The following is a 22,442-nucleotide window of genomic DNA, read 5'->3' as shown; positions in this document are numbered from 1 at the left end:
GATTCTTAGAGTTATCTTAGCCGATTTTAAAGGTAAATTTCTAACCAAACTGTGACACCCCTTATTCCGCTGTGCGTGGGTGTTTCGTAGTTCGTAGTAAATCATTCGGTGAAACCATAACGGTTCTTACAAGTTGATGGTGTAACAGGGACTACGTCTCTTTTGTTGTTGATAGGTGGGTTTTGGTAGTTCTAGTTAAACCTGGATGGAACCAATGCTCTGTTCTGATTGTTATAGGTACCTTGTCCTTGTCTTTATCTGAATGTATTTGTTGAAACTTGGTGGTGTTTGGTTTTATGGAATGTTGGTCAATGCAAAGTTTGGATGTTGTCTCCATAGTGCATTTAATACATTGAAATCACATACTTCTTTTGGTTGAAGTGATGATAGGTTTGTGATCAAGGGACAAGTGGCATCTATATGTTTTAAGCTTAGACAAAAATGCATGGTAAGGTATTTACTTTCATGACAGGATGAGTGGTCTGGTCTTTTTAGTTGGTCGTGAGGGCATCTATCTTTCTTGTGAGGGTTTCTATTAGGGTTTTAATTTATGGATCTGATTTCACCTAAAAAATACCACTAGCCTTAGATGTACTGGGTTGGGCTTTTCTGGAATTGTTTATGTCGCTCCAATGGGTACTCTTTTCAGCTTGGTTTTCAAGATAGTTAAGGCTTCGGTTGCACCTCTATCCAAAAAATTACCATTACTCATGATGTCGAGGATTACTTTGTGTTATGGGAGAAGGCCTTTGAAGAAACATTGGACAAGAGTGGATTTTTCTAGTTTATGGTGAGGACATGAATGGAGTAGGTTAGAGAATCTATCCCATGCTTCGGAAAATGTCTCACTCGGACTCTGTCTGAAGAACTGTATTTTGCTTACTATCTCTTCTGTTTTCTTTGGCGGAAAGTACTTCTTTATGAAGGAGAACACAATCTTTTCCCATGTATCGAAAGAGTTGGCCTTCTGTGAAAGAAGCTAAGCGTGACTCTTGCCAGCTAGAGTGAAAGGAAACACTCGTAGCTTAACCTGATCGTCGGTGACGCCCGGATGATAAAAGGTATTACATACTTCATGTATCCGGCGTAGATGCTTGTACAGTAACTCGTGTTCTAACCTGTGGAAGATGGGTAGAAGATTGAACACGTTCGGTGGAATCCTAAAATCGTTCGTAAGTGGTGTGAGTCATATACAAGATGGAGGCCCATCTTGCAATGGTGTGTAGAAGTTGGAGAGAGGCTCTTCAACTTGCACTACTTTGTCAGCCATGTTAAGTGATGGATGGCTAGAAACAGGAGATTGTCTAGGGCAAGGAGCTCTCCTACGTGAGTAAGTTTTATTCTTGCTAATACTAGAAGTGCCTGAATACAATATCATACACTTTTAGCAAGACCCCAAAACTATCCTAACATGCACAAACGGTGCAATGTATGCTCAAGCAATCGAAATTCGTTTTTGCAAGTATGGAGTTTTGAAAACTTTGCTTTTGGTATATATTTTACAATAAAGGCCCACTTAAAAAGCCCACAAGTTGGGTTTTTGACAATTTATACAACTTTGCCTTCAAGGGCTCAAACTTAAAGCTAAACTAAGATTATACTAATCTAATTAACTAGTTTTAGATTAATCACCAAGATTAACTAGAGTCAATTGGACTTAGAGTGTTGATTACCAAGTTGATCCATAGAATGTGAGCTATGATCCACAACTTGCCTCACACACTTGAACTTCCCAAGGCAATTAAAACTCTAATCCTTTGGTAAGTATAAAACTTAAACCAAGTTTAACTCATGTTCATTAGAAGAAATCAATCAAAAACCAATTTTTTATTTTTTGTTTTTCTTTTTATTACTAACTATTACAAACAAGTTCCACTATTTTCTCATACTCTATTATAAAATCCGAGCTCGGAGTATAACTGTTCGTCACAAATCAGTTGGACTGCAAAAAGACTGGACACCCTTCACTGGAAGTGCCTGGGAAGTAGCCCCCGCCACACCGGCGCGGTAGCCCGCCGGCACCGGTGAATGATCATCGATTTTTGTGTGTGTCTTCAACTCCTTATTTCCAACTTTGTTGTCCCGCAACCTGATTTGTAAAAAGGTATCTCAGTACAGTGAAATAATAAAATAAAATGACAAAAAGTTGAAATAAAAATAAAAATGGAGAGATGAGAATGATGCTCCCTTCTTAGATTCTCAACCAATCACTCTCACTTCAATCCCCGGTAGCGGTGCTATTTGAAGTTTTAGTAGTGGTTTGTATATTTCAAAAGAGTTTAGATTAGAAGTTGAGGTTCATCCTAAATTGTTTAGAGTTTGAGTGAGGGAGATGTGCAGAATAAAGGTAGACTCTAGAAAAGATTAGAATGGTTGTAAGCTAGTGAAAACTTGAAAGCTAGATTGTTGTATTGAAATGACTTGAAAACATAAAAGGAGATAATGATTAAAACATTGAAATAAGAACAAGTAAACAAGATTGAAGATTAAAACAAAGAACAAGTAAACAAGATTGAAGATTAAAATAAAGAATAAGTAAACAAGATTGATTGAAATAAAATAAAACAACAAGAAAGTAAAAACATGAATTGAAAAACAAGACAAGAAATTAAACAAACCAAATGGTTTGGATCCTAAGACAATGGATGGGTTATCTCTTCTCTTGTTTTTTGCTTATATACCCCTACTTTTGCCTTTTACAGATTTGCTCTTCTACATTACAAACTAGACACCTCACACTTTTACTTTTGCTTTTGCTTTTGCTTTTACTTTTTGGTTTCTTCATGAACAAGGTAGGTTTAGGGAGAAAGTCCTCATATTTTGAGATAAGGGCCTCCATCTCTGGTCTTCTAATTTGAGGGCTTTGACTTTTGACTTTGACCGATTGACTTTGACTTTTTAAGCACTTTTCCATAGCAGCTACTGGTCTTCATAATAAGCGTGATTAAGGCTCCTTTTGGTGGTAAGATACAACTTTTATGATAAGTGGTCTAAAATACTCCTTAACCTGAAAAAGGCAATAAAAGCTATGAGCTATCTTTTTGTTAAGCATAAAAGGGACTGTAATGTAGCAATATACGGGTAATAAAATGCACATTTGGGAGCTGATTACAATTCAAGTAGTTTAAGTAGATAGTTTAATCAGTAACTCATGACAAAGAAATCAAATTGATAAAACGTGTACCTGAACCTATGCTGTAGATATATAAAGTAAAGAACTCACGGATCTCACATTACCTCACCTATTTAAGAAAAGCTTTTCCTATTTCCATTCCAACTTTCATTATCTTTGTCCAAATCCAATTCTTAGAAAATAAGCTTTTATTTCCTACTGTCATGGGCTTTGTTGTTTTTAATTTCTTAGAATATCAATAGTTTATTGAGTGAGTGATTAGTTTTTAGGAATAAAAATAAGATTGAAAGAAGCTTAGAACTATTATGTGTGATGCGTTTGTGTTAAGTTATGTTTTAGTAAGCTGAAATCTTCTCTATTCCGGACAAGTAAGTTAGAATCCATTTTTATTTCGGACCTAATTCTAATCGATAACCACTTGAACCTAAAAACTAAAAATGCCCAATCGACTAGGGTATTATTATAGAAAACAAAGAAGGCCCAATACTTTCTTTCACTCATTGCCTCCATCTTCTACCTCCAGCCGCACTAAACAATAAAAGACCTCTCCTTCACCCAAAACCAGAAGCTACAGCTTCATCTTCTAGTCTACCCCAGACGTGGCACACTTGTAAATCGGCAAGGCTTACCTACATTCAGTTCACACTTGGCTTTGAAATTTAAAGTTTGGAACTCTACATTCCCAAAACAATAACTTTGACGTCCTCCTCTCCGGATAAGCTATCCCCCAATTTTAGAATTCTCTAAATTCTAGAAGCTCTCGATTGCATTTAATAGGTATTAGGTTTCTATTTTTGTCATTGTTACAATGCGAGAGATAGAAGAACATGAGGGGTGATCACGTGCTCTCAGGTATAGGAAAGGAATGGTAGATTATGGGTATTTGCTTAGGCTTGAGAGAGATTGGAGATAAAGAAGGTCTCGAACTTAACGACTTATTAGCCAACACTTGTTCTCTTTGGTTCTTTTGTAGTTCTTTTCTTAAGTTTGGCCAATATCTTTATTCTGTAAAGAAAACTCCTCAAGTAACAGTAGTGTTTCGATCGACTGGATTTTTTGTTTTCCAAATTTTCCCTTGCTCATATTTTCTATTTACAATAATCTAATATGATTTTATTTGTAATTTGTTGTATTTGACAAGGGTAAATATGTAAATATAATATTCAACTCTAATTAGAGTGGCCAACAATTGCGGCTGAGCTTATATTGGAATTCGATGGGCTTTTTGCTACTGGGATTCGGTTGCAATTTGGTTGCGCTTATTTTGAGTGGGCTTCGGTTGCAATTTTTTAAAAATCAACCTTGCCACATTAACTAGGCTTTTGTTGGGGTCGCTTTCGTGGCTTGGTTAATTGGACAGCTCTCACTTTCATGCTCATAGAGCGTGCCCAAAATGCTTGTATACTTTAAGCCATTTCAAGGACATTTTCGCAAATAGATATGATGTTAAAAATAGATGCCGCCAAAAATTAAAATAGTGTTGTTCCAATACTTTCTTTAGGCTCAAATTAGTAACTATTTAGATCACTCGTGTACTTAATTGTCTAATATGGCTTTATCACTCTTATTTTATGACCAAGACAAATCCTATATTATATTAGACAATGAAACTATTGATTCTAGTTATTGTTATTTTATTAATTGTTGTTTATTTCTTTTTTATTTATTAATTTATTTTCAGTCATGTCAGTTGTACATGTGACTCATGCATTCCACTCTAGCACATTTTCTCCGCCATTTTGGAGACGTGTAACTCTATGGATTGAGCACATGACAAATATTTAGTCATTGTAGTAATTTTAATCCTTATGAATCATTACTCTTATTTGTTTTGTTAAGGATATAAATTCTACAGGTTTTAGGTGATGTAATTTTGCACTCATTTAAGGTAATATCCCCCTTTCTCTAATCATCATTTCAATTATGGTAATCTTTTTACATATCTTATATAGTCATTGAGGACAATGCCTAATTTAGTTAGGGGGGTGAGAATTAAAATTTTGCAAAATTTTCATTACAATATTTGGAAATTTTATATGTGAATTATGGTGATTCTAGGTGAAAAATATATTTTTATCGTTTAAACTGGCTAATGAAAATTGAAAATTATAAGTCATAGTCAGGATTAGTAAGACTTTTAGACTAATTGGAAATTTAAGCACTTCTTTGCATAAATTTTATTTGCATATAGTCGATGGTATTACACACATACCTTTGGATCTAGTGATGAAAGGCGTTACTGAATGGGATGAATATGTGGTAGGATTCTTTCTAGAACGCAGACTTCCTTTCCTTACTATGAGAAATCTCTTGAGAAAACGATGGAACTTGAAAGGAGACTTTGAGATGGTTGCAGATGAAGAAATTTATTATTGCAAGTTCTCTAATGACGATGACAAGAAGAAGGTCTTAGAAACTGGATCTGTCTATATCTCTGGTCGATGCTTTGTGATATCGAAGTGGTCTCAATATATAGAACGAAGGAGGAATTCAGTACAACTAATTCCCATCTAGGTTAATTTGTACAATGTATCCAATGAGTTATGGATAGGGGATGGTTTGAGTTTTCTTGCTAGTCGTATTGGCATTCCAGTGAGTATGGATGAAGCTACTACACAGAAGAAAAGATTGAAATATCCCCAAGTAAGTGTGAAGGTTGAGATTACTGCTGAACTCCCAACTTTCTTTGATGTTGAAATGGGGGAAGATGACATACGGAGAATTTCTAGGGAATATGGTTGGATTCCTAAGATGTGTGGGAACTGTAATTTTTTTGGGCATCTTACTGTAGACTGTATAAGGAAGACGAACATTCCGGAGGCCCAGGTGAATAGAGAGAAAGAAGTAATGGTTGATACTACTCCTATACAACCGAAAGTAGCTGCCTTAGAATTGATGCTGGCGAGGTGGTTGTTAGTGGTAATGTTATGGTTGGTAATGCTAATGTTAATCCAGACACTAGTGAATCAGGTGTACGTGAATGTTGAGAGTGATGATATAGTTGAGAACCAAGACACTGAACAAGCTACTGAAGTACAAGAAGCAGATGTGGTTTTGGCAGAGGAATTAGAAGTTATGGTCAGATCTATTATTGTCGACGAAGCACAGCACAGAGACATAATAGAACAAGAAGAACAAGAACTCCCTCTAGTTGCTTTCAGGGAGCCAATGGTACATATGTCAACAGAGATAGCACCGTATATCAAAACCATACAGGAGTTTACTAAAGGTGGGGATCCACTTGGACATTATAGTGTGGAGCACAATGAGTATAACAATCTTGACGAGGAGATTAGAATTGGAACCTTGTCGGGAGAAGAAGTCTCTGAGGAAGAAACTATTCACTTTCAGGATAGAATTTCCTCGCCAGGTCATGAGGAAGAGACTCCATATGCTTCTAAGGAGATTGAAAGGAATAACACTCCGGTAACAAACAGTAAAAATAAAGAGAAGCATAATCAGAACAGCAAAAACAAAAGTGGGAAAATGACTAGGGGTAGGCCAAAAGGTTCCAAGAACAAACACCATTATTAATGACGATAAGTCCTATAAGTATATGGAATGTAAACTAATGAAGTGAGAAGAGCAAAAGAAATAAATAGGATGAGGTTGGAGAAGAAAATTAGCATTTTTAGTTTACTTGAAACAAAAGTTAGTCTTCACAAGTTTGATCACATTAGGCGTATCTGTTGCCCTCAATGGAGTTATGTGGAAAACTACGATAGAAGTCCAGCTGGTAGAAAATGGATTTGTTGGGACCCCTTTCAGATTAGTGCCCAAAAGTTGAGAGGAACATATTAGTTTATACATTGTAAAGTTAAGTATCTTCCCTATAATGAAGAGTACTTACTCACAGTGGTGTATGCTAGTAATAAGTTATTTGAGAAACAAGTTCTTTGGAAGGATATAATGGCTATTTAGAATACTGTGTTGCTACCATGGTGTATTGCCGGGATTTTAATAACATTTTGGAAGCCAAGGAGAGGAGTGGTGGGGAACCTATGCACCCAAAGGAAGCTATAGATTTCAGATTATGTCTCCAAAACTCAGGGTTATCTTATTTGGCTTTTAATGGATTTTACTATACATGGTCCAATAAGTCAATCGGAAGAAACATGATTATGACAAAGATAAATATATGTCTTGTTAACAATCTTTGGCACATTCGATATCATTTTACTTCTATCGAATTCTTGCCACATGGGGTCTCGGACCTCTCTCCACTTCTTTTAAGCTGGTATGACTTCAAAAGGAAACCTTCACCTTTCAGATTTTGCAATTTTTGGGTATATCAGGAAGAGTTTCAAAGTATGTTAAAGGAAGTGTGGGAAACCTCTGTTTACAACAATCCAATGTATGTGTTGATACATAAACTCAAGATGTTAAAAGATAAAGTGAGACTTTGGGCTAAAAGGAACTTCACCAACCTTTATGGACAGATGGAGGATGCCAAAAATACATTACATGATGTGCAAACCCTTACTGCAAACTCAACCTCATGATCCTTTCCTTGGTGAGAAGGAAAGAATAACACTTCAAATTTATGCTGATTTGGCTAAGGCAGTGGCCATTGATAGGGAGTAGAAATACAAGGATGAATGGATGAAGGATGGTGACAAGTGTACAACTTTCTTTTTTAATTAGATTAGAGAAAAGAGAGCAAGGAATGAAGTTTGGTCCATATCTGATGCACAGGGAGTTACAGTCACCGGCTAGAATGGAATTGCTCAAGTCATAGTAAATTATTATAAGCAATTGTTGGGAGCAGAGGCAGAACCTATCAATGAGGTAGAGTTTTTATGGAATTTGCAAGTACAGAATGTGGTACCAGGAACTGTTTACGATCAGTTAGAGACTGAAGTGATTGACTTAGAAATAAAGAAGGCTCTTTTTGATATGCTCCAGATGGTTTCAATCCATTCTTTTTCAAAGCTTGCTTGGTGACAGTAGGAGCCGATTTCACTAAAGCCATCCAAAATGTGTTCATAACAAACAAACTACCAAGAGGAGTGAATGCTACTTTCTTATGTCTTATCCTCAAGGTAAGTAACCCCTCTACAGTACAAGATTTTAGACCGATAGCTCTCTGTAATACCACATACAAATGCATCATTAAAATACTTACAAATAGACTAAAATCCATCCTCTCTGACCTTATTCACCCTACCCAGTCTGCCTTCATTATGGAGAGATCTATACAAGATAACATTATTTTATCTCATGAACTTTTGAGAGGTTACGATAGAACACATGGGCCTCCAAGGTGTTCAATCAAACTTGATGTAAAAAAAGATTATGATATGGTCAGCTGGAATTCTATTTTACATATGCTTGACAAGTTTCAATTTCTACCAAAGATCAAAGAGTGGATAAAGCTGTGTATTTTAACACCTTCATATTCAGTTTTGGTAAATGGGACTCCAGAGGGTTTCTTTTCAGGAGGAAGAGGGTTACGACAGGGATATCCAATCTCGCTATATTTTTTTGTGCTGGTTATGGAGATTCTGAGTTGTGTTATTGAAGAAAAGATTCTAAACAAAAGTATAAAGTACCATTCAAGATGCAAGAAATCAAAAGTTTCCCACCTTGCTTTCGCGGATGATGTCCTTTTCTTTTGCAAAGGAGAAGTTGAATCAGTGGAAAATCTCAAAGTGTGTCTCCAAGAGTTTGGCCAAGCCTCAGGTTTTCAGATAAACTCTCAAAAAACCACTATTATAACTGGATCCTTGAGCATTCAAGATTCTAAGGTCCTAGCAGAATCATTGGGAGTAGAATTGGTGTCTCCACCTGTCAGATACCTCAGTTTGCCTATTTTCTCAGCAAGACTTGGTATCCAGGAATGCCAACCTCTTATAGATTGAGTAACTGCCATAATTGCTGATTGGAAGTCAAAAATTCTATCTCACTCAGGAAGATTGCAGTTAATCATTTCTGTCCTCAGTTCGATGCACATTTACTGGTCTCGGTCTTTCACTATCCCTGTGACAGTGGTGGAAAAAATATGTGCCAATTTCTTGTGGAGTGGAACTGCTCATCAAAGGTGCTTACATCAAGCCAGTATCTCGACTATCTGTAAATCTAAGGAGGAAGGTGGTCTTAGGATTATGAACATGAGACTATGGAACAAAGGTGCGTACTGTGGTCTAGTCTTCAAAGTGGTTGCAAAGGAGTCAAGTCCTTGGGTTGAATGGTTCTGGAAAAATCAGATTAGAAACCAATTTTTCTGGAAAATGCAAATTCCTATAGATTACGCTTGGTCTTGGCGAGGAATTTTGAATAGTAGAAAAGAGGCAAAGGGATTTATCACATACATCATAGCAAATGGAGAAGGAACACTTATCTGACATGATCTTTGATGTTCTCGAAGCCCACTTATTCAAGACAGTCAAGCAGTTGCAAGCCTTCAAATTCCAGCGGATTCTGAAGTCAGTTACCTTATCATAAATGGGATGTGGAATGACAAGGTGGATAGTATACATGATACTTCCTTGAAGGACTGTATAAGAAGTGTAGTCATTAATGCACATCTAGATGCAGATAGAATCATCTAGAAACCTCATCCAAGTGGCAAGTTTACAGCAAACAGTGCATATCAGGCTCTAAGAACAGTGGGAAACAAAGTAAGATGGCAACATCTGGTATGGGGAAAGATGGTGCAGCCACGACACTCCTTTATAGTGTGGCAACTTTTTTCTAACAGTCTATCTACCCAGGACCGACTAGTATATAAGAAGGTACTTACCCACTCATCCTGTTGCTTTTGTGATCATAGCCGTGAATTCTCAAACCATCTTTTCTTTGAGTGTGAGTATTCAAAATAAATTATAAATGGCATCAAAGCACTGTTAGGTATCATAACTGGCACAAGATCCTCAAACTGAGAGTGGTCTTCTCTATTGCGAATCTGTAAAGGAAGTTCACAGATGGTTGAACTCTTCAAAGTATATATCTGTGCAACAGTCAATGCCATATGGAAGGAGCCAAATTTGAGGAGGTTCCAAAATAATTCTCGGCCTGCTTAAGTGGTTTTGAATAGAATCAAAAGGGAAATGAAGAATTATATTCAGGTACATCTAAGTTCTATGGTTGATTCTCCTGAAGCTAGACTTCTATGTCAATCCATTGGAATTCAGGTCCAATACAAGACAAAGGCAACTGTGTGGTGTGAGTGGGTTCCTCCACAAGAGGATAGAGTGAAGCTTAACACTGATGGGGCTTTAATAGAGTTGGGTGCTGGTCATGCAGGGGTTATCCAAGATAGTAGAAGAAGAGTAATTGATGCATTCTCAGGATCGGGTGGAGAACAAACAGTAATCTTCCAAGAACTAATGGATATTGAAATTGGGCTAAGTAGATGCCTTGAGTTGGGTCAAAGAAGGGTAGAAGTTGCATCTGATTCATTACTTGCTATTCAAATCCTTAACAAGATTGCGACCCATCCTTGGAGTTGCTTGGATATGGTGGTGCAATAGAGAGTCTATCATTAGATTTTCATTTTTGTTCTTTTTCCCATGTATTTAGAGAATGTAATAGACCTGTAGACCTCCTTGCAGGTCAAAATGTTGGATTACTTCTTTCATTGTTAACTGTTGGTCCTCCTTTAACAAAGGAACTACATATAATGATAGAGGAAGACGCAACAGGAACACCTTTTGTACGTTTTACTTGAGCAATACTGGTGGGGGTCTGCCTAGCCCTAGCTTAACTCTAAAAAAAAAAGACTTTTAGACTATAAGTTTCTATTACTAGAAATAGATCTCACTGATAAAAGTCTTAGTCTAGAATAAGTTCATATAATACACCACTAAAGGAATTTCAAATAAAAGAGCAACTCAAACTTTTACCAAACTAGAGGTCTAGTATAGAGACTTTACTTGTGAGACGTGAGCTAGCCTTTCAATTCTAATTTCTTGGAGATTATCTATGTAAATCTGAGTCCAAGTTGACTCAACCATTTTTCTGTGCTTAAATTTGTTGTGTAGTCTCATTTATTCTTGATTTGGTTAATCACGATGTGGGATCAACTGGGGAAATAGCCATTAGGTCTTGTAGTCTATTCGAAGCAGAATATCATACTGATAAGTCAAGTAGTGAACCAATCAGCCTTTATCCCACCTAGTAGGATTATCATGTTAATCTCTTTTGAGCCTTATATATTAAGTCTTTTCTTCTTAAAATAATCATTTTAAACCCAAATCCAAATAAGGAGTATAACCCGTATTATTAGCCTTATCTATATTTATGAGGATTTCTAAAGAACTAAGGAGAAAACCAGAATGAAGAAGATTCTGAAGGAAATTTTACCAAAGAAAAATGAAAAAAGCATCCATTATGCTCAAAGTGATAAAAAATAAACAATAAAATAATTGAGTAGAAGTGGTGAGAAGTTTTAAAGTGTTATGGTCTACAAAGTGAAGAAATTTCCAAGAAGGTCAAGTGCAAAATGCCTTTAGTATATTCTTAGAAATTTTTGAATCATTTTTACCCTTTTCTTGTTAACTTGTCCTAAGCCCCGTTTTAATACCAAGACTTATCACTAAAGTATCATATGAAGTGTAGAATAGGTGAGAGGATGCTAAAGTGAAGGACCTGACATTTCAAATGTGATTGGCATTCTTTTCATGAGACTTTATTTATATATTTGTAAAATTTTTGTCTTTCTGACTAAATATGTGGGATGTTCTACTTTTTATTCATTTCCCTGCATATGGAGATAAAATTGAAAACTTATCTGAGAGACTTTCTTGTGAGTGTATGAAATGGTGAGATTTGAAGTCAAAATACTAGTCCAAAGGTGAGGTGGAAATTCCATTGCTTGGAAAAGATAAAGGAATCAAAATGATTAAAAATGAATAAGCTCTAGTTAAGATGATTAGTCAGTCTTTTTCTATCTTTATGAATAGAACCTTAGCCTAATGTTTTATGATCATGGGCGTGATAAGTAGCAACCTTTTGATTTAGACATTTTAACTGAAAAAAATTGCTTTCTCTTGATTTCACCATAGTTCATATGTAAAATTGATTTTGTAGGTATATCAACTGAAAACCTTCACGAGACTATAACTTGTCCTTTAAGGGTAACTTAAAGGGTTAAGGGCTTGTGGCATATGGTAAATGCAACCGCAATGCTTGTGAAAGTAAGTTAGTTTATTATTTAATTAGTATTGTAAGCTTTGAACACTTCTCTAGTATAACACATATTTGCTAAGAAACTAGCAAAATGCTAGTTGGGGGCTGTGATAAGTGCTCAAAAGTAATGATTTATATCCCCAATTATATGTATGTTAGTCTTTATTTTATATTTAAATGTTCTAATATGATGCAATTTGAGTGGGCTGGAAAGATGTTATCTTTTCAGGGCAGAGTGGTTCTTGCAGGACACGTTCTTAACAACATTCCGGTGCACAACATGGCTATCTATAGATAGCCAAAATCAGTCCTGAAGGAATGTGAGACCATCATAAGAAACTTCATCTAGAGTGGCAACCCAGCCAAGAGGAAAGCAATAACATTTTCTTGGGAAAAGACTTGCAAACAAGTGGAGGAAGGAGGTCTGGGGATAAGAAGACTGCAAGACATTAATCTTGCAATGCTCATGAAACAAGCTTGGTGTTTACTAATAGAAGACTATGACTAGTCATCTTTTATGAAGGGTAAGTACACTAACAGAGTTAGGGGACGGTCCAAATACAAGTCTTTAACAGTTTGGTTAGGAATACGATGGGCCCTTAAAGAAATGGCTCCACTTCATGGATGTATTGTGGGCAATGGAAAAGATATACACTTATGGAGGGACAATTGGTTACTGTAGAAAACTATTTATGATTTCTTTCAGGAGGAAAGAAATGAAATTATGAAGCTTTAGGCTACTCTGACTGATTGCATCCATGGAGATGACTATAATTTTTCTACCAAGATGATTTAGGTGCTAACTCACATTGGCATTGAAACCACAAAAAATCAGCAACCACACAGTTCCAGAGATGATGAAAGAATATGGCTATCAATGAAAAATGGATAATTCACTTTCTCGACAGGACATGAAGGTATAAGAATCAAAGCGCATAAGCCCGTGTGGTGCAAATTCATATGGGGTGCCCATGTCCTACCAAGAATGAAAGGAATAGCTTGGAAGCTGGCACATGGCACGACTAGAACAGATGAGCAACTGAAAAAAAGAAAAATCCAGCTGGCCTCGAGATGTTGCATATGTAGAAAACAGGAAGAAATATTGGATCATCTACTATTCCAATGTGATATGGCAAAGAAGGTTTGGCAGTATGTAGGACATTGCTTTGATCTCAATTAGAGCAAGGAATCACTAAACGACATCCAACAACAGGGTAAGCACTATAGCTCTTTGATTCTGGATATGTGGAAGGCATGTTCCATGACAAGTCTTGTGAGTCTATGGAAGAATTGGAACAAGGTACTATATGATAACAAGGTTTCCAACATCAAAGAAATATGTTTCTTGATTCGAAGGGCAATAGTAAGGGTTTATCATAAGTCCTCGGGACACATGGAAAATTCGATGCAAGATATGAAGATTCTTTGAGTCTTCCACCTTCAGCACAAACTTTGAAAATCTCCAAAAATATTCGAATGTTATTGGAATCTACCCATGCCTGGAATTCTAAAGATGAATGCTGATGGAAGCTCCATGGGTAACCGGGGTAACTCAGGGTGGGGTGTTGTTTATAGAGATCATAAATGAGCAGTCTTTGGGGCAACAGCAGGTGGGTTGGGAATCACAACCAACTACATGGCTGAAACCTATGCAATAATGGAAGGAGTCACAAAAGCTTTGGAAATGGGATGGAGATATATATGGGTGGAATCCGATTCTTCTATAGTAGTCCAAGCCTTTCAGAAAGGTAACATGCACTAGAGAGTAAGGGCACGATGGAAGATACTACAATCGCAAGCAACATGGATTAATATCACCTCAATATGGAGGGAAACTAATTTGGGAGCAGATAGTTGTGCCAAACATAGAGCAGGATTAACTAAAGGATAAAGTGTATGGTGGCAGTCTCGACCTCCATTCATGAGACATCTTGAGAACCATTACACTAGGTACATTAGATTTACTCATTAAGAACTTTTGTATTGAGAAAGGTACACATATGATTTACCCTTCTTAGTCATTTCATAATGCTCGTATTTTTTCTCATTGTAATATTTATCCTTTGAAGTTAATCAATTACCTTTTAGCAAAAAAAAAAAAGTTTTTATAGGTCAAAGAATCTAAATGTGAAATATGGAGGAAAAAGAAGTCAAACAAGTCAAAAAAGAGTCATTGGGAATTACAACTAAAGACATAGGGCAAAAACGTCATATTTCTCTCCAAAAGTACCAAGCCTAATAGGATTCTAAAAGAGGATAATAATTGAGTTAGAAAAGTTTTAAATATGATCTCAGAGCTTTAATTTTGAATTCATAGGAAGAGGAGATCAACATGAAAAAAAAATTAGAGTTTCACAAGAATTAGGAAACTAAAAGCTGTCAGAAGTTGCAGCGTCAGAAATAGCCTGCAGGGAAAAATGGGTCACGTCTAACTTTTGTGTAAAGGAATCCAACTTTTTTAGGATTTCTGCAAAAATGATTCCAAAGAGTTTGACACCGAAAAAACATATGATTCGCAAATCTATCCAGATGAACATGTAAGCCAATATATAAGGCACAAAAACCCAAGTTTTAGAGGATCTAGGAAATTTAGTTTTTGCATCTTAGATCTAAAATTAAGAGAGAAGAAAGTTCAGACCTTTTTCACCATTACCATCAATAAAGATTATTCCTTTTCATATTGTGTTCATAGCATAATATGAGGAACTAATCTCCCTTCTCTTGGGAGGGGAAATGAAACATTTTTCTTATGTTTTAGTTTAGTTCTTCTTCTATTATGTTTTAGTTTAAATCCCCCATTGAGTTTCTTCTTATTTATTCATTGTTCTAACGCTCTTTGTAGAGGTTAGGAGGTCTTAGGGTAATTCATGATTGTGTAAAGCCAAATACCACAAATCCTAGATTCTTTTCTTCTAGTTTTTAGTGTTCTAGTGTGATGATTGGATTCTTTATGGTATCTCAATTAGTTATATGGTTAATGCCACATGTGGATTTTCTATGACACCTAGATTTATATTTTGAATGCCACTTAAAACACAATTTGGTTAGATAGAAGATATCATTGGAGATTAAAGAAATATTTGATGGAAAGATAGAAAGCACGTTGAAAGCCACATATTATCATCATGGTTGTGAGCATAAGGTTTGTAGGTATGGTGAGTTTCTATTGGTGATTTTACTAAGCATGATAGGTAGATCAATTAGACTAATTCTATGATTTTGGTAAATTAATCTCTCCCAAGATACTCTCTCTCTTGATTCATATTAATATATTTAATTTAGTTTAGTTTATGCATAGTTTAAAACTCAAATCAAATCAACCATATATTCATTATTATTTAGCCACATCTTTTACTTGCATCCATTAAAGTAATTTAGATTAGGAATTTCTATTATCATCAACTAATTATTTAGAGTAGGATTGATACCTTGCTAGCCACGATACTAATCAATATTGAATAGGCTAGGTAAGATTTGTAAAAGAAATATAAAACAAACAATGGCACAAATAAATACAAGTTTTACGTGCTATTTCATATATGCAATAACCCGTCATAATTGAATTGTCCAAAAGAGTGAGAGGTTAGTAGTGGATGTCCTCCATAAGGCTCAAATGATAGGGAATAGGACATGCCAGGTTTCTCAACTACTTAAATGATGGACTCTTGCTTTTGTATATTGGGTAAAGTCTCTTTACTAGGAGGATTGAAAAAATTATGAAGTATTTCAGAGGCGATTGGTTCAAGTGCGAAATTGAGGTTTCTTTGAAATAAAGGAGAGATGGATAGCTTGGTGATGTTAGATGAGTGAATGGCAAGAGGTGTTAACTTGGAAGAATGGTAGTTGGGTGGTGGCTTATCACATACTCTCGGGAACTCAAAAGACTCTTCATCTAGCTTGGGTGTTTCCACATAATTGTGGTTCATTTTAGAAATTGTAAGGATGTCACAAATCTATTCCATTGTTAAGTCTTGAACGACCAAAGTAAATTGAGATCCTTGTTCCACCATAGATTTTATATTCTTTTTTTCGGGCAGTTGATTTCCTTTGTCTTCTTTTCCTAGAACTTCATAAATTTTCTCAATATCATTTTCCAAGTGTGTCGAGTCCAACACATGCTCTAGAATTTATTCTGCCAGAGTTTTCTCATACATATAGTCATCATCATAAGATCTGGAATTGACACAATACTCAGGTGGAAGGTGATAGGGTTTTACTTGGTCATACATAAATATTAGGATGGGCTTTATCATTTTTGTTATAGTAACACCTTGTTCCTCTTGTTAGATGGGTTCTGGATTGGTGAGAATAATATTAGTCTCAGATGTGAGCATCTTTTGAATCGAATTGGAGAAAACATAAGGTCATTGCTATTTGCTGAATTAGTATTGTTTGCTCGGCCATTTCCTGGTAAAGTTGGTATGTGATAGATGGTTGAGTGGGATATGAGTTTGATATGGATGGTGATGTGAATGGTAATGGGCTTTGGGTGAAACCGCACTTTGACTGACTATATGGATACATTAATGGTGGTTGACTATTTGTGGTGGTATTCCATAAATTGTCGGCATGACTAGAAAACTCTTGAGTGTATTGGGTACTAGAAAAATTTGAAAATTGAGGTTCGTAATCGTAAAGATTTCCCATATTAGAATCGAATTCGAGATATGATGAACAATGAGATAACCAGTGATAAGGACTACTACAAAAAGAACAAGGTTTTTGTAATTCCATGACGGTTGCGATGCATATTGATAAGCTATGGATGCTCAAACAAGAATGATGCACAAACAAAATTCATTTTTCTGAATTTGAAGTTTTGAAAATGTTTGCTTGGTCAATAAATTACTATGCCCTGTTCGAAATGAACAGTTTAGCACGAAACTAGGTGGGATCTATTACACAGCTTATAAGAGTAATATAATCACTTCACCAAGTGGTGTGCTACCAAGAAACTTACTCACGGTAAATCTGGAGGAGAGGACTGAAGAAGGTAGTTGGTCCACCGAATCTGGTAATTATTTACTCTAAATTCTCGTGGCTATATTTTTGTCCTATTCTGGAGGAGCGTGACTACTTTAGGCTTTAGTTGATTGATTTTAATTTTTGTTTGTCTAGGCCTCAAGTAACAAGCAACGTCCGGTTACTACATTGGGTCATCACCCCAATGGTTGTTATTTGGCTTGGGATTAGCCTTATGCACGAAATTAAAAAGACTGTGCGAAAATTGAACTCAAACAATCACGTAAACAAGCTTATAACACTTAAGGTATCCTATTACATGGTAAACCAGAGTTGAACTCAAACAATCACGTAAACCAGAGCTTACCTCTCAAGTCATGCTTACACACTACTTGAGGTGGAGTCGACGTTGGTTGGCGCGTGATCTGAGAATCAAGCCCAACCATTCTAGCATTTTTGATTTTTTTTTTGATTACAAAAACCTACTTAAAAAGCCTATAGTCCGGGTTTTAATAATTATACAACTTTGCCTTCAAGGGCCCAAAACATAAAAGTAAAACTAATACTAATATACTAATTATATTAACTAAAGAAAATTGTAATTAGAGTACTGATTACCAAGTTGATTCGAAGTGTGCGAACGTATGATATACGACTCACCTCGCACACTCAAACTTCCCAAGACAATTAAAACTCTAATTCTTGGTAAGTTGTTTAACTTTAATCGAGTGATTAATTTATCCTAAACATAACTAATATTAACTATATATAACTATAACTATAACTATAACTATATATATCCGTTTGACTAGGGAGATATCAATTTCCCAGACAACATCCAAAAAGCAAAATTTCGGCCGTTGGATCAAAACAAATCAAGATCAAGATTAAAAAATGAAATTTCAAAATTGACCTCACAAAATACGAAATTTCAAAATTTGGTAAGCTCACAGAAACTCAACAAACAACAAACTCACATGGGTTTTGAATTCTTTCCAAATTAAACAATTTCGAATGACAAATTAAACATAGGTAAATTTAATTGTTTCTCTCCCAAATTTTATTTCTATTTTGCGATAAAAATGACGAAGAATTTGGTCACTAAAGACAAAGAATTTGGTTGCTCTGTTATGGTCACTAAAGACGAAGAATTTGGTTGCTGTGTTGTGGTCACTAAAGACGAAGAATTTGGTTGCTCTTATGCTTAACTCCTTGTTTGACGAAATCAAATGCTTCATTTCCTTACTAATCCCAGCCAATATGACCACAATTATTTTGCTATCAATAGCAGACATGCACTCCCTTACTATACGTTCCAACCAATACTCCAAGCACCTCCCCTCTGATAATAAGTCCACAAAAAGAACTCCTCCTTCTGCTTCTTTTATCTACAATTAATACTATTAAATAAATCTTGCTAAGAAATGACAGACATGCACTAATGAAAACAAAAATCATATACCTTTTCCTCGATATTTGTAGTTTGCAGTTCTCTTACTTTGTCCGTAGATAAAATTTCAAGAAAATGGATTAGTCTTCCGACTGTTCGAGCCACCTCTAATTTTTCTGTCGTGCAAAATGATAACTATTAGCCTACTAGAAACAATCTTAAAAACAAATATGATTAATCAATAATGTGAATTTTTTTTAGTTTATTTGGGGTTTATTACAAATCATATTGACTAGTTTCACATCAGAACTTCCAAGTACGATGATTTTGCATTTATATTAAGAACCACAATTAAATTAATTATCCGTGTATAATTTTGCAACTCAAAAAATGCTTATGGATAAATTTTATTGTAGGGACTAGGGATTGAATTTACTGCAAGAAATCTTAAGAAACCAAAATTTTCATGCACAACATTAAGTTCTTTTAGATGGAAGGAAGAACATTATATAGTTGGAACTTGGAAGGGTGCTTTATTATGGAAACATTCAAATATTATGTCAAGTCAATTACCTGCTTTAGGATTACCAAGAAACACTATATGAGGTGTTCTTAGTTCATTGATCTTGAGCCCAAGAGCCTTGCGCTTCTCAACCAAAAACATTTCTTTTGCCCATGCTCTGAGTTGTAACTTGAGATCATCCAGACCTGTAGTGGTAGATATTATATCTTCAATTTCAGCCATCTTGGCTTTTAGTTCCCCACACACTTCATCAACTCTGCATTGTTTTTGCTCCTCATTAAGCAAATGGAGAAGTTCACTCAAATCCTTACTGCCAGTACCATTTGAGAGATGGTTTATTAGAGTCAATCCATGCTGCAGCTCAAGGGGTTTCTTATAAGAGATCTTAAACGAATACGGTCCACATTTGTCATAGTAGAAATAAATCATAGATATTCTTACGTTGTCAGTAACACTACAACTAGCATTGTACTCGAGTAATGTCTTTACAGTTGAAACTGCTTGAAGTGAGTGTTGAACCGCATGGCGCAAGGGAGTCATCCCATTCTGCAAGGGAGATACAAACTGTACTGCTTCTTGATGCAGGTTCGTCATTGTATCTAAAGGCAAATTCCATCTACCATCAAGTAATATTATGTACTGTTAAAGCAATAACACTTGAATCACACAAAACACATATATCGCTTGTATGACCAATGGGCAACGAGATATTTTATACAATTTCAAGCTATATATTGATTCAAATATAGTTAAAGAATATTCTAACATGTCACTCACTTATATACAGGACATAAATACTAAAGATTTATTACAGAAATTGCTTTGACTTTTTAATTATAGCAGAAATTGAAAACCTCTAAAATTTTAATAAAACTAACAAGTGATTTATGATAAAATTAAATGGAACCGTGAAGTTTTGAAGGAAGAAAAATCGTGCTTTAATGAGAGAGACAAACCTGGTTACTTTGTTCTTTTGACTTCCAGTAAAATCCACCGAAAAAGATTGTGTTTTTCTAAATAAATTTATTTAACAACCAATGAGTGAACAAACAATTTATTTTAAGATAGAATGTAAATAAATCAAAACAAATCTCACAACAAGGAAATGAAAAAAAAAAATGAAGTTGGAATCAAACCTATTCAAAAGGCATTGTTGGCCATTTTTGATACAGTAAGGCTTATTATTATTTCTCTGGTTCTTGCAGTTAGCCAACAAACAAGATGTTCGTTGTTAACACTACATCAACCAATCAATTAATTAGATCAAAATCATCAAATTAACAAATGAAACCTCAATAAATCAATTTACCTGGTGACACGTCTTTGAGAGTCCAAAGACTTGATCTTTATCACATTTGACTCGTTTTGAAGAACAGAGAATGGGAGATGGGTTTCGCTTGGTGTCAACCTAGTGGGATTTGATTTTGGGTGGAAATTTTGGGTTATTCCAATTTTTGATTTCCAGTAGTGGAGGAGAGAGAAAGAGAGAGAGAGAGAGAGGGCGCGTGTAGTTAAGGGTTTTTGATCGCATAATAGAAATTAAATTTGGGAGAGAAACAATTAAATTTACCAAAATACCCTGCTCTGTTTAGATTTGGCCTTTGATTTCTAATTTAGATTTGGTGATCTAGTGGTCGAAATTTTGTTGTTTGATTGCTGTCTATGAAATTAATGTCTACCTAGCCGGATTGTATATATATTATATTTATATTTCAAAACAAAGTTTACTAATGCGCACTACTCTATTACAAAATATGGATCTGTTGTTGAAACAACTGGATCAAGTAGGCCTGACCGACCAAAAACTTTTGCTCTATTGCTAATGTGGCAGGGGTGGGCACAGGGTTGGTGGGGGTGTGGTTGCGGCATAGTCAACGCGTGGCCGCGACTTTGGTTTTGGTCAAACTCCCACTTCCATCGACAGCTCCAACTCCTCTCTAGCTATTCAACAATGGATCTAGATTCAAAACACAGTAGATTAGTAATGAAAACTAAATGAAATAAAATGACAAAAAAAAAAAAAAAAAATGAAAATAAGAACTTGAATGTGGGAGAAAGATACTTCCCTCTTAAATTGTCAATCCAAGCTTTAAATAGGGTCAATCCATGACAGCTGACGCCATTTAAAGATGTAGATTATGGTGGTAAGTAGATCGAGGTTCACCATGGAGAGTTGTGTTTTGAGAATGGAGAGTTTTTGATGAAGAGGGGAAGATATATGGTTTCTTAGCTTGTAGTGTCACTCTACTTTACTTAATGTTTGGATTTGAAAACATGTAAATGAAAACAAGATTGAAAACATGAAATGAAGAAGAAGTTGTAGAGAATGAGAAACAAAATTGAAAAGTTTTGAATAACAATTTAGATTGAAGAACTTGATAACAACAAAAGGGAAATAAAGCAAATAAAAGACTTGGAAAAATAAAGGGCTTGAATTAAAATTCTACAGTACTCCTATATGACCATAGATTAATTCTAGGTGCTCTATCTTCTCACACTTTTTGGTTTATATACTACACCTTTTACAAGTTACAGATTTGACCTTCTCCCTTTAATTCAAGCCACCTCATGAGTTTGCTTTATATTTTTTCTTAGATGCAAGACACCTCATGAGTTTGCTTTTTCCTTTATACTTTATGTTTTTTGCTTTTGGTTTCTTCTTGAGCAAGTTTTAATCAAGATTACTTTTGAGATAAGGCCATAATCTTCAATCTTCTGGGTTTGGGTCCTTGACCGCTAACCGTTGACTTTGACTTTGACTCTTCCACACTTCCTCATATAAGCTTGAGTCTTCCTAAGCAGCGTTAATAGAGCTTCTTTTGGCGCTAAAGTGTTTCTTTTACGATAAGTAGTTAGAAAAGTCCTATAACCTGCAAAGGGTAGCAAAAACTATGAGTTGTCTGTTTATTAAGCATAAGAAAGACATATTTGAATCATTGTAAAGGTAATAAAACGCACATAATCAACTTCCTAGAAGACTACTTCCATTAGGGCTATTTGTTTAAGCAATTCTATCCATTCGTCATATATTTAGAGCCAACTTGGTTATTAAACTTAAGTATAGTGCCACGTGTCATGCTCTTATTGGTTGTGAAGAATGTCTGTTTTGTTTCCATATAGCACCACGTGTCGTGTTGTGATAGGAGGATAAATGGATTATATTATGTACGTACATGTTGTGAATAGGCTTTGTATTTGAACCTTTTGATGAAAGAATAAGATGAAATGATTAATAACAATATGGTGAAGGGTAAAAACATACATATGGGTGTCGAAAGAAGGATGGCCATATAATATAATGCATG

The 22,442-nt window shown here is 35.4% G+C and overlaps 1 protein-coding gene across 10 annotated transcripts; it reads right to left on the bottom strand.

The window, feature by feature from the left end:
• Positions 1–2,494: 2,494 nt before the first annotated feature.
• On the bottom strand, positions 2,495–20,684 carry LOC147504546 (uncharacterized). Of its 10 annotated transcripts, none has more exons than XM_086557365.1 (8): positions 20,447–20,684; positions 20,274–20,374; positions 20,094–20,150; positions 19,579–19,753; positions 19,188–19,491; positions 18,687–18,790; positions 18,363–18,612; positions 18,112–18,325 (listed from the first exon to the last, which is right to left on the bottom strand). In XM_086557365.1, exons 4-8 carry the CDS (start codon positions 19,729–19,731, stop codon positions 18,291–18,293), a joined length of 846 nt encoding a protein of 281 aa, XP_086413491.1. In that variant the 5' UTR covers positions 19,732–19,753; positions 20,094–20,150; positions 20,274–20,374; positions 20,447–20,684; the 3' UTR covers positions 18,112–18,290. The 10 variants fall into 10 exon arrangements, with proteins under 10 accessions (XP_086413495.1, XP_086413491.1, XP_086413492.1 ...); XM_086557366.1 differs by having other exon boundaries at positions 19,579–19,736; XM_086557369.1 differs by lacking the exons at positions 18,112–18,325; positions 18,363–18,612 and adding an exon at positions 2,495–3,007.
• Between the last annotated feature and the right edge of the window lie 1,758 nt (positions 20,685–22,442).

Source organism: Coptis chinensis, chromosome 4, assembly GCF_015680905.1.
Source record: "Coptis chinensis isolate HL-2020 chromosome 4, ASM1568090v1, whole genome shotgun sequence".
Classification (NCBI taxonomy): domain Eukaryota; kingdom Viridiplantae; phylum Streptophyta; class Magnoliopsida; order Ranunculales; family Ranunculaceae; genus Coptis; species Coptis chinensis.
This window is presented reverse-complemented; position numbering and strand designations above follow the sequence as displayed.

Coding starts and splice junctions, on each gene's coding strand:
- LOC147504546 (XM_086557361.1), bottom strand. CDS start 19,731: ATGACGAACCTGCATCAAGAAGCAGTACAGTTTGTATCTCCCTTGCAG. Junction 19,492..19,578: donor GTTGTAGTGTTACTGACAAC/GTAAGAATATCT, acceptor CTTGAGCTGCAG/CATGGATTGACTCTAATAAA. Junction 18,613..18,686: donor CTACAAATATCGAGGAAAAG/GTATATGATTTT, acceptor TATTAATTGTAG/ATAAAAGAAGCAGAAGGAGG.